The sequence below is a fragment of the Cupressus sempervirens genome, chromosome 8 (genome assembly GCF_028749045.1).
Source record: "Cupressus sempervirens isolate cs-2001-9-10 chromosome 8, ASM2874904v1, whole genome shotgun sequence".
Classification (NCBI taxonomy): Eukaryota; Viridiplantae; Streptophyta; class Pinopsida; order Cupressales; family Cupressaceae; genus Cupressus; species Cupressus sempervirens.
The window spans coordinates 402,461,388-402,474,019 of NC_143125.1; the positions used below are offsets into that span (position 1 = coordinate 402,461,388).

The 12,632-nt window shown below is 33.3% G+C and overlaps 1 protein-coding gene across 7 annotated transcripts in view; it reads right to left on the minus strand.

Moving 5' to 3' along the window:
- Positions 1 to 222: 222 nt before the first annotated feature.
- The window catches only part of LOC149542987 (Transducin/WD40 repeat-like superfamily protein), a 131,280-nt gene continuing 118,870 nt past the window's right edge, over positions 223 to 12,632 (minus strand). For 3 of the 7 annotated variants that reach the window (XM_089797907.1, XM_089797909.1, XM_089797908.1), the window contains exons 10-12: positions 1,755 to 1,829; positions 743 to 792; positions 223 to 649 (exon numbers count right to left, since the gene is read on the minus strand). In XM_089797907.1, the coding sequence (XP_089654033.1) occupies positions 485 to 649; positions 743 to 792; positions 1,755 to 1,829 (290 nt within the window). In that variant the 3' untranslated portion in view covers positions 223 to 484. Of the gene's footprint in view, positions 650 to 742; positions 793 to 1,754; positions 1,830 to 1,929; positions 1,988 to 12,632 lie in introns of all 7 variants that reach the window. The other 4 variants (XM_089797910.1, XM_089797911.1, XR_016355575.1 and 1 more) reach the window with 3 other exon arrangements.

Genomic DNA, 12,632 nt, shown 5'->3' on the forward strand with positions numbered 1-12,632 from the left:
TATAAGATTCTCCACTTTCTTATTTATTCACCAGACAGGTTTACATCTTATTAGTTATTAGACATGTTTATCACGATAGATCTGTTCATCCATGTATCTTGTGTGTGTGTCCTTAACGTTTGTTTCCGTTTGCAACAAGAAAGGGTTTTTCCGAACATTTTTCAATTGTTGCAATAAATTAATATTCTGCTTTGTGCTGCAATGCAGGGAAAAAAGCTGAACTTATTTTTCAACATTTTTAAAGATACCACATATATTAATACAACACAAGTGTTGCCTGTTTGTTCCCAGTCGTCAAAAGAGATTCATGTTCACACTAATTTCAGCTTTCTGCAATTATCATTCTCCCCATTTTATTGGACAATATTTAACTTGATATTATTGCTTCTATGTTCATTACAAAAGGTGGTTGTAAGAAACAAGGCAGGGCCATAAGTTTTGTCTCACATCATCTCCTTTCACCTGAACTGGAAATAGCAATTCTCTATTCTTTGGGAGAGGATTCAGTATTATTGCCATCATTTTGGGCCTGCCTAGTTGTGCCAGGAATCCAGAATGCCAAAACTGAAGACGCACTTGCAAACATCACACGTCGAGGAGCCCACTTCAGACATGTTGGAACGCCTGTATGATTTCTCCAGCATGAAACCTACAGCAATGAATACAATTGTTATCATTCATTTATTCATCTCTGAAGGATATATTTATATCACAAAAATCACAAGGTTATTACTTCCCACACCTCATTTCCATTGTTGACATTCCATGCACGGAGGCTTCCATCTCCAGAACCTGAAGTGAAAATGGGAGAAAAATCTATTAAAAAGTAATGGACCGACATGATGCATTAACTCTTGGAAACAGAAGGCAACATGCCTCTAACCTCACACTAAACTTGGTAGAGTCATGGCTATATATATCTTGCGAGACAATAATAATACCAATGTTGAATTTCATAGAATACAAGACATTTGAATGCAAAATTGTTCTTTAATTTCAGCACCAATAGATAATCTATAATTCCATACTTGCTTGGAAAGCAGTTATCACTCGCCATTGGCATCGTCAACTGGTTAATGCAAATTCATAAGCGAAATAAGCAAAACATCAAATCATGTACACTATTGAATCCTGTTGTTCTCAATCTGATGGTAAGGCCATTAGTTTATAGTGATTTATTTGCATTCCCTAACTTCAATGTAATTGCAAGGAGTCTCTATTACCATCTGTCAATTTGTGATAACAATTGCTTCCATGTAACAGGGAAAGAATTGCTCAAACATGTGTGCCAGTTCTTCACTTAAATGCGGGTGGTATTAAAAATTGCAACAGCTGAGAATGATTATTGAAATAATATATATATAAGTTACTATTTGGGAAAATAATTACAAAAAAGATTGTAGCATAACACAAAAAACCCTGGACTAGTCCCGATTAATCATGTTAATGCACGTAGCTTCGGTCTGACATTACTGTGATCAGCATATACATATGTATATATATGTACAACAGTATGATGAACATACTGTTATACATATATGCATGCGTACTTGTTGTATGTGAACAATTCACAGTTTAAACCAATGATACATATATTTTCTGAGATTATTAAGGCATGCTCGAAACTAAATTTGATTCCTTTGATATTTAGATCATCATCGATCTATCATTTATATCAGGCCGCAGATCTTAATGATTGGTAATACTTGTTATACTTTGGTTATGTCCATAACAAATCATGAACGATTAGTTACCTCTGAATGGGTGTGACGATGAATGTTCATGTCTCCATTCATCCCCACACCTTTCCACTTGATATATATACTGATCTGCCAAAGTAAACAAGGCATTAAAATCTATTAATGCAAGCACATCAAAGGATCAAAGGAAATTTTGAGTTCAATAATATTGCTTTATCTCTGTTATTACTGCACTAACTTCTACAGATTCTGGAAGTGAATCAGTCCATTGGCATTAGTGTTCATACCTGCAACAAATCTGTGCATCAGTCTGCAATCAAGTTAAAATCTGGTAATAACTTTACACATCACACCACATGACATTTGTCACTGGTTCTGATATTCTTTTGTACACAAACACCTTTTTAGAGCTCATGTTTGCATTTAAAGGCTGAAAAACAGATTTTTGTACAAGTTAAACTTCAAACCGCGAGAGTTTTCTTTTAAATCATACCTTGATAAAAGTTCAGTCAAAATAATGGGGCTTCCCCTAAGATGGTAGGCCATATTTCAAGATCAGCATCCTATTATTATAAGAACTTTGAGTTTAGGTATATGTATGAAATCAAGGTTAAAATGCACAATAAAACATTTTTATTCCCTAGGTTAAAAACTTATAATTAGAACAAAAAAGACATAATCCATTGATTTAGAATGATATTATAGTACAAAATGAAAAATTCCAAATAACAATTAATGGTTTCAGTCTTCATAGTGCTCTTCATCACAAGTATCATGATCAAAGTCAACAATTGGATTGTTTGAACCACAATCAACTACAGTGTCACTCCCACTAGCCATGTCATAGAATTTGGGCAATCTAAAGATAATATGGTAATTTAGGTAATGGTAATGTCTATGATGACAAACTCAAGGGTTGGATCTCAATTCCTTGATACTTTCAGATTGTGATACTCTCAAATTGTGGTACTCTGATCCTTGATGACTTTTCAAGTCTTCTTTATTATGCTAAAATAATGAATGTGTTATTAAACAACAATCATAAATGATCTATATATACAAGTATACACAATAATGTTTCTATAACGAACAAAGAGAGAAATAGAAATATTTTGAAGAGAGAAAGAGAAAGTTTCCATAACGAACAGAAAGAGTTTATGGAAACATTACAAAAAGAGTGACCATTAGAAAAAAACAGACGAAAGAGTAAATAGAAACTATCTAATATCATAAAGACTAACTAAGATGACCATTAAAAAAACATTATATTATTCTAATACCTCCCTTAATGATCATTGTCTAACTAATGTATTTTGGTCACATATTCTTCAAAACATTTTGCTATTGCTGAGACCTTCCCTGGATTTGCAAAATGCCAATGACCAAAAAGCTAAAACTCATCCATAAAAGAACGGAGAAGGGTGCCCACTTCTTTAGAATGCTTTGCAACAAGAGACAAGAGCTTGCCACTTACTCTGCCACTAAGATGAGTCTGGCACTAACCCTCCCAAAATCAACAAAACATCTGACTGGAAATCATTACAAAATATCCTACCTGATGTTGGATAACAAAGCTTCTCTTCCCTGTAGACAGAGACAAACACTGAGAACAACTAGCATGATTTTGAGAAAAAATTGACACAACCCTCCAAACTTTGCAGATGAGCATGATGCCCCAAAACAAACTACAAAAAGGTGGGGTCTTTTAGGAGAAAAAACAAAAAGACTGGACATGATTTTTGAGGTGAAAAATCGATCAAAACCCAACATGATTTTTGAGGTGAAAAATCAATCAAAACCAAACATTACAAAGCTTCCTTTTTTAGGAAAAACATTAAAACCCACCAGACAATTTGTTGAGGAAGCACTTATAAACCCACAAAAGAATCCCATGCAACTTTGCAAGTTACAGAATCAGAAATTTTTTGAGGAAAATTTTTATGAAATCTCATTGAAAATTTTGACGATGTCAAAACACAAGATTTCATATGGTAAACCAGTACATGCAAGCAACATGCAAGTACATGCAACTCTGAAAAATCAGAGACTTTTGCTGCAACCAAGAAATTGTCAAATCAAAACCCTTAACCGAGCTTGCCATTTCCAACAAAAATCTTCGAAGATGAATCACAAAAGTTTCATAAAATGCCTCTAACAATTTTTATTTCTCAAAATCAAAAAGAAAACTTATGGAAAAAATTCAAATCAAAAGAGGCTCGAATTTTCTTTAAAAAATCCACCAAATTTTATGAAATCCCATCAACCTACTCTGATACCATATTATGGTAAAATAATGAATGTGTTATTAAACAAAAAACATAAATTATCTATATATACAAGTATACACAAGAATGTTTCTATAATGAACAAAGAGAGAGATAGAAACATTTTGAAGAGGGAAAGAGAAAGTTTCCATAACGAACAAAACGAGTTTATGGAAACATTACAAAAAGAGCGACCATTAGAAAAAGACGGAAGAGAGAGTAAATAGAAACTATCTACTATCGTAAAAACTAAGTAAGATGACCATCAAAGAAACATTATATTATTCTAAATTTCTTTTTGCATTTATCAAGCATAGAAGCGAAAAACATTTGGGGACAAAATCAACAAACCAAAAGTATAAGAGTTTTTTTAAAATAGGAAAAAATTGGGTTTTCAAAAAAATGTGACAATTGTAGAAAAAGAGAGAAAAATTGAAGGGCATTTCCATAGCATAGCGACATAGAGAGCAAACATACTAAACCCATGAATTGTAGAAAATTGACTTTTGTCATTTTTATTCATATTGCTGATTGCATAGGCAAATATTTAGTTAACTTTTTAAGAGGGCATTCAGCAAATAGTTTTCTATTTGAGATCAAATATTAGTTAAGACTTTGAAGTAACTAAGATCGACATTGATAGGCTTTCTAAGAGGGCATTCACAAACTAGTCGTCTAAGTCAGATCAAATATTAGTTGTCTATGAAAGTAAATGAGATCAACATTTATCATACTTTTTAAAAGACCAGTCACCAAATACTTGTCTGAGATCAAATATTAGCGAAGTCTATGAAGTAACAAACATCAAAATTTATTAGACAGCAATCCAGCTATAGTTGGGAATTTAGTAAATGTGGAAGCCATTTTGAAGCAATCCAAGACTTTCATTGTGATGAGGCTTGGGAAAAGGGGTAGTTCAATACTTGAAAAGCTTATTAAATCATATTCCATAATTATAATGATTTATATTCCATAATGGCATGTGGTAAGTTCTTTATATGGAGTAGAATTCAACAAAAGGCATTTGTTTAGCTCAAGTAAAGGATTAGCAAACCATTGGTTTTGGCAGTATATAGTTGGCAACGTCTATTATAGGTGGAGACAAATGTTAATAACAAATTAAATATATTAATTAAAGATTGTATCAATATATTATATTAAAAATTGAATATATTAATTATATTAAAAATCAAATACATTATAAAATTCAAATTAATATAATTCTTAATTTACTATATAACTATTTATATATATTAATAGCCAATACTAATTTAAATTTTAAAACTACTTCATAATATTAAATATAATTAAATAAACATAGTTGTGTGTGTGTGATTTGTGGTTCAATACACAATACACCAACACTTCAATAAGTCATTACTCCTAAGGGCTAGTAGCATAAACGAAACAATGAAACAACAACGAAATCCAAGAGGAAGTGACTTACTGCTTCCTAGTTAAGGCAAGTATGGCCTTATTGACTTTGGTCTCTATTAAATGCATACTAATCTAATGAAAATGAGAGATTCTACAATGATAAGCAATCTATTTTTACATGTTATGGTAGGAACAAATGCAAGTTAATGATAACAACTAGATTAAGCTATGAGATGAAAAGATATGAATGCAAGCTATCAATGATACTAGAAATTCTAAGTACAGATGAGCATTATTGCTCTACTACACAAATGATGGATATGGCAAGCCTAGGGTATGCATGCTTTTATAAGATTCTCATGGGATTTGTGTGGCTAGGATGCAAAGTACGTGACGGATTAAGATTCTCCCTTTCTTGATCCATGTGAATGCACTTTACAGGTTGAGAAATTGTTTCTTTGTCTTGTTGTAAGATTTTATCTTTTTACCTTTTTGTAATTCCTTTTTAAGTGAAGGTGTGTGCACATGAATGGGTTCTTTTAATTATAAGTGTTAGGACTTTTAATTAAATGACTTGGTCAATATTTGCAAATAGCCTTGATACTTAGGATTTGATGATTGATTATTTGATTTGATGATCGATTAATTATGCAAGTCGGTTGGTTTATGTATTTGCATAATTAGGTCTAGTGGATTGTTTGGATTAATTATTTGAGATCAGGGGCTCTTAGTTTACTAAAACAATTTTAGGTGATTACAAGTTGCATGGACACAGGGGTACTTCAGTACTTTAGAGACACTTACGGGTATGATTACGGCTATTTTTCCAAAACTGGAATCTACTTGGAGATGTCAGTTTTTTTATACACATTATTAATTTACAGAGCATGTGAAATTATAATGACATTGAGTTTTCAAAACAAGGACAGTGATAAAGTTTACTATCAAACATTAACTTTGAATATTAAGTAGACAAACTGAAATGTCAAACAAACATTGCATCCAAATTTCAAACTGGTTAATGATTACATATTAAAATAAGCTTAATAAACAGCAAGCTGCTACGCAAACAAAAAGCTGAAACAAAAATTAGAAATCTTAATCAAGGTCCTTAGCTATGAAACTCTCCACTGAGTACTCCATACAAGATGTGTACTGGTACCCATTACATGTCCCAAGGGTATGGTTATGAGTACTCATGCAACTATGATTATAAACTATAGGGCTTTGCTCCTTCCCCGTCAAAGTGTCATCTATAATAGTGCATAATAGTTATAATTTTAAAATTAAAATTAGTATATAACATTAAATATTTACTTGTACGCATCAAAATTAGTATATAACATTAATATACATATAGTACTTGAAAAAAATGTATAAGAATTACAAAGGAAACTTAAGAAAATTAGTAAAATACTAAACTTTGAAGTGAACATTAACAATTTAATATTCAAGAATGCTTATGTCAAATTGAAAAATTAATATTATATTCAAGATTTCATAAGGATGATTGAAGTGAGTAAAAGTTAAAAATGAAAAAATAGAGTGAAGTGAGGCCTCTAATCATCCCCAAAATCCTCATCACTAGAACTATGGGAAGTGGACTCCACAAGGTCAACCTCCTCCAAACTAATACCAACCAGCCTTGCTTTTGTAACCACAACATCCTCGTCAATCTATGTTGGCTTCTCTAGCTCTACATCCCACACATTGTTCAAGTTTCTTTGTACAAAAGTGTCTTGTAGGACCAATGAAATGCAAGTAGCTATGGATAGCCACAAACTTCTCTACTCTCTCTTAGAGGTAAGCCCATTCCTCTAGAAGTAGATGAAGCTATAATTAGACCGATGCCTCTCTATAGACAAAGAACTAGAAACCAAAGGTAGAAATCGAATGGCTAGAGTGATAGTCGAACAAAACAATCCATGGCAAGTCCATCCAAAATTGGGTCCTTGTATGTCATAGTTGCTATATCCATCTTTGCCTCCTCAAAATAACCCCCAAGAGTGGAAACTCCTGTCCACAATATACAATTGATTGTGGACACTATAGAATGAACCCTACCTACACCTCAACATTCTATATGGGTGTGACTCTATAGGCGTTTACTTGTATCATTTAGGATTTAATGCATAAGCAACTATTTACAAGAAAGTGTTGAGCTTTTCCCATCTCTAGTGAATGATTGGTTGAATGTATTTTGAAATATCCCTAACCAGATATTTACGGATTTCCTTCCTAGATAACCTTTAGAACACATGTGAATTTGCATTGTAAAAACCAGTAATATAAATCCTAGAAAATATCGCCAATAGTTGTATACCTGGTTGTTTCCTCAAAAAACCGATATTCAGAACTTAAGCCATAGGTCCTACGAACAACAATAGAAAAAAACAACAGATTCTCCAATAGATATAAACCTATTCTTTTCAAAATAATATTCAGGAATTCAAGCATATAAAATGTGTTACAAACCAACAACATAAAACCAATAAACTCTCATAAAACTCCTTAAAACAACATTATTGCATTATACAACAACAATACAATAACCAGCTTCCAAAATTGAATCCTAAATACAGCTTCACTATCAAATTGGAAAACTTAAGAAAAGACCCTGTAAGCACATGCGAGACACCCGATCAGTCTACAAGGACAATAGGTTTGTGTCCACGATCTATCGGCACAAAGGGCTACGTCCTCATACTAGCTGAAAGGTGAAGCTTTCCAAATACTCTTGCAAGAGAGAAACTGAAATCTGAAATAATAAATCAAGCATGCTCAAATGAAAGAGTCTCTTCTCCTTTTATCCTCATAGTTGTGACTCTTTGACTCCCCTCCTGGATTTTCATCTTATCTCTCATTGTCCTTTTTGCCCACTTTGTAATATTAAATTGACCTTTTATATTTTGGGTCCACGCTCTCCAAGTCAATTTGAATATTATATATGATATGTGTTACATCCCAATTTTTGACTTAGCTTGAAATATAGCCATTGAAGTTCACATGAAGTCGGTTGGCAATTTAATTTGATATAATTTGGCGAGATGGTAAGATAGTTGGTCATTATGATTTCAAGTGCAGATGACATGTTAGTTGATCGTTAATCATGAATTCATGGAATTAAGATGAAAGGTTAACTGTTATGATTATATAAGATTATATAATTTATAATTCAATTACATGGAAATTCTTTGCAAGGAGCATGTCCAAGGGGTGGAAGCATTGTCAAAAAAGAATTAGGCAGGGCATTACCATCATTGGACAGACACGTAGAAGACCTAGCAATTTGAAACAGGACACATCTTTGGAATTGCATGAGTTGTCAATAATTAATTTAATTTAATTAATTAAGTTTAAATACAAACATATTTTTAAAGGATTTTAAATTATCTTTCGTCGTATTATTTTTAATAATGGTTTATATATGTGCATTTGAATATAAAAATGTTTTGGCATCTTTATATTTTAATAATTTAATAAAAAGATGTTTTAAAGTATTTATAAGATTTTAATAATTTTTGAATTATAATAATATTTGAGTTATTACAACCTTCCAACTCTATTATTTATAATTTAATATTCTTTAATGATATAACTTGGCATAATTAATCGATTTGAGGGAATTTGTATGGGTTCTTTATAACTGTTGGGTAACCGTAAGGTCAGCTTAAAAATATATTTATGTTAGCTTTGTCGTATGGGGCACCCATGCTTGTTTCCAGTTTCCTTTGCTTTACTTTTTCCTTCCGAATACATCCCTACTCTACTACAGTGTTAATAGCACTCGTCTGTATTTTCTTGCATTCCGACCCAACTACAGCCCGTGGATAGTTCAGTTGGAGACGACTGGACGTAAGAGAAGGCACTTCAACTGCAGAACCGTTGCTTTATCATCTACCTTCCATACGTGAATGATCCATGCTTCCATTGAACAAAATATTGTGCCTTAGCACCGAAGTCTGATAACTTTACATTTATTTTGCATTGCTACCAATCACCGCTGCATACATAGCATAGAAGCAAGGTGAAGCCAAGCGAAAGCCCCTCGGATTACAGTGGCAGTGTGTCTCGTAAGGGACGTCTTTCTTTCTTTTATTTTTCTTTATTATGCTGAGTCGGCCATACGTATGTTCTACATAAAATTTGATGTTTCCAGTAAGAAATGCAAGATTGTTGTTTTCCCTTATCTGAATAGGAACATGAACTGTAAGAGGGTCAAACGTATCACATATAGATCACTTGTAAATTGTTAATGATGCAGAATATTAGTTGAAGCCGACTGCAGACTTATTTCCAATTTTAAAATACCTTTCAAGAATAAATCGACTGCCTTAGTATTGTTTTAGATAAAGAATTTCATCATTATAATAACCGATCAAGTATTTCTCTGCAAGTCTTCTTGAATGTTTTCTTTTCTTGATAAAGAGGTTTTACAATATGGAATAATATTCATATCTGAAACGAGTAACAAATCAGAGTACCAAGAAACTCACAGGCTGTAGAGCCAAAATATTGTGAAGAGGTACAAGATATATTAGTAAAAGTTAATTGTTCAGACACCAAGGATATTATCATAATCAAATAAGTGATAAAATAAATAACGCTTGAGCTCATATATGCTCCATTCATGTTGAATGATTGTCAAGGTTGTTGTCAATTTTATGATCTTTAAAGAACATAATCATAGAATGTGAAATACGAAATCTTCTTGAATAATTGTTAGAACCGTTTGCTCTGAGATTTCCAACTGTGTAGCCAAGAAGAAGGGTGATGAGGTGTAAGAAAGGAATCGTCAATAATATGAACTAGTATCAATTATGACATTTCAATATTTATCATTTATTATGAATTAATTAATAGCTCATGCATATTCCTGTTATGATGATCTTTTGTTGCCAAGTTGTATGGCGTGTTTATGTCTTGAAGTTCAGTGGATGGTAAGATGTTCCCTGTCAATTCCGGGTAGGGAGGGCCTTTCTCGTTAGAGATTGTGTGGGGATGTGTTGTGGTCCGAGGTTGGGTGGTAAAACCCATGAAAATGCTTCACCCCTCTCAAGATGTCAAATGTGCATTGGACAGAGGTAAGCCATGCATTTAATTGTTTCATCGAAATACACGTATTATCATTTTTATTATGAAGAGGTAAGATCAAATTGAATTAAATTCAATGTTATCATTATTTTACACCTGGATTGACTTGTGAAATTGTTTTCATTTATATAAATATTGAATATAAGTATTTATCTAATCTTGAGAAACTGACACAGATAAGTAATCAGAAGGAAAAGAAATCTGAAGCCCTAATTGATTGGGTGACAGCTGGAATCTTAAATTATACAGTGGTATTAGAAGCCCTAGTTGAATTCGTGGTCGCAGAAGCCCTAAAATGAATCCGTGGTATTGGAAGCCCTAATTGAATCCGTGGTCGTGGAAGCCCTAAGTGGTAAAGCGGTTTCAGGAGCCCTAAATGAACCGATGGTAATTGATGGCCTAATTGGTAAAATGATATGTGATGCCCTAATTTAAATCATAGTGGTAAATAGTTGTAATCATCATATGATTTTTGAGTTAGCGGTCTTTAGATGATAGTCGAGTTGTGAAATTGTTATAGTATATTTGTGGACTAATCTGGTTGGTTGCAAAAGCATCCTTAGTTGATTTTCAATCTCATTTTTTCCAAGGTATGTGATTTCATTTTTTGAAGTAAATTCATTTAATGGTATTTCAAGTATTTAGTTAAGAAATTTTGTTTAACTGAATTTAACGGTGTATCTTATTCACATCAACTTGAATGACGTAACTGCCTTCCTATGAAACCGAAATTATAACTGTATTCTTTGATTATGTTAAATGTTAATTTAGACCCGGGAAAATCGATTGTTACAATATGCCTTTGATATTTCTAATGTCCCAAAAAGGGGACATTACAAATCTCCCCTCCTTAAAATTGCTTGTCCTCAAGCAATCAGTACTAGGATCCATACGAGTCTGCAAGTAGCTCTGCAGCCTAATCTAAAAACAAGTCCTCCCACACTGGGAAGCAAAGGCGTCGAACTGCAATCCATCCATCAACCAAATCCTTGGAACCCATGTTAATCCAAGTAATGTCATTGCACCTGAGGGCTGTAAAACTCTGAATGTCATCGTAAACAATCTCAAACTGAGTAGAACTGCGACCCAACTCTCAACAAGCCATAGATACATACGGCCAACACCTAGATCCCAAACACTGATGGCATAACTAGCTGATATGATAAATAAAAACATATCTAGAGGCTATGTATGCCTCAGTAGGCGGTGACGACCTGTCCTAAATAGATGATGTAGGAACTGAGCTGCCCAAAAGCTGAAATCAACACCAAGGGCGCATTAAAGATAATACTATCATCATCACTCTGAAGAATCCCTAAATACATAGGGGTCATGAGAAAGAATGAAGCTGAAAAGGCATTCCTTATGATCAACACATAACTCTCCTCAATCCTCCACCAAGACCTATTTAACTGCTGAAATAAGAAATCTATCCAACCTATATATAAATTAGAATTCGGAACCATGTAAAGGTTGTATGAAAGATGCGCAGCAGTAGTCACTTCATCACACCAATCCTGTGACCAAGGTAAGCTATTAAGAACTGTAGCTTGATTTGAACCTCTGAAGTTAAGGAGTTAAGGTCATCCTCTTCCTAGAAATCAAGAGGAACTCCCTCCTCTACCTCAAAAAGTGGGTTATCGGAAATCCAAATAGCATCTACCTCAAACAAAGGGTTGTTTATAAGTTGAATGTGATCTAAAGTTTTGGAACTTGGTCACTTGGGGCAACTATCCAAATCATATGTCTGTTGAATGCTATCAAGTTCACCGATTACCTCTAGGAAAAATCCCTACCTCTTTATCCTCATGGTCCCTAAAATGATTTGTGCTCCAAATCTGATTTTCCACTTCCTGAAGAGAAAACTGAGTATCAACCAATGCCTCACGAACATACTTAAGATCCTTGTTGATCTCTTTAATCTCATTCCTTTCTTTATTCAATTGGTCGGTGTAAGGATCCCACAACCTTAAGAGTATAATCCCTGTCTGTTGTAAATTCTTCATACATAGTTTTGCACTGGTCTTTTGCAAGAAGATCCTGAGCTAATTCAAAATACTTCTTTTTTTCCAAATTGGTCTTATTTAGGAGTTTTGGATGGAAATCCATGAAATCACTTAAGGCTAATTCTTTTTGAATCTTCGGAGGGAGTTTTTTGTACTCATCATACATCAAGTGCCTATGTTTTGAAATAACA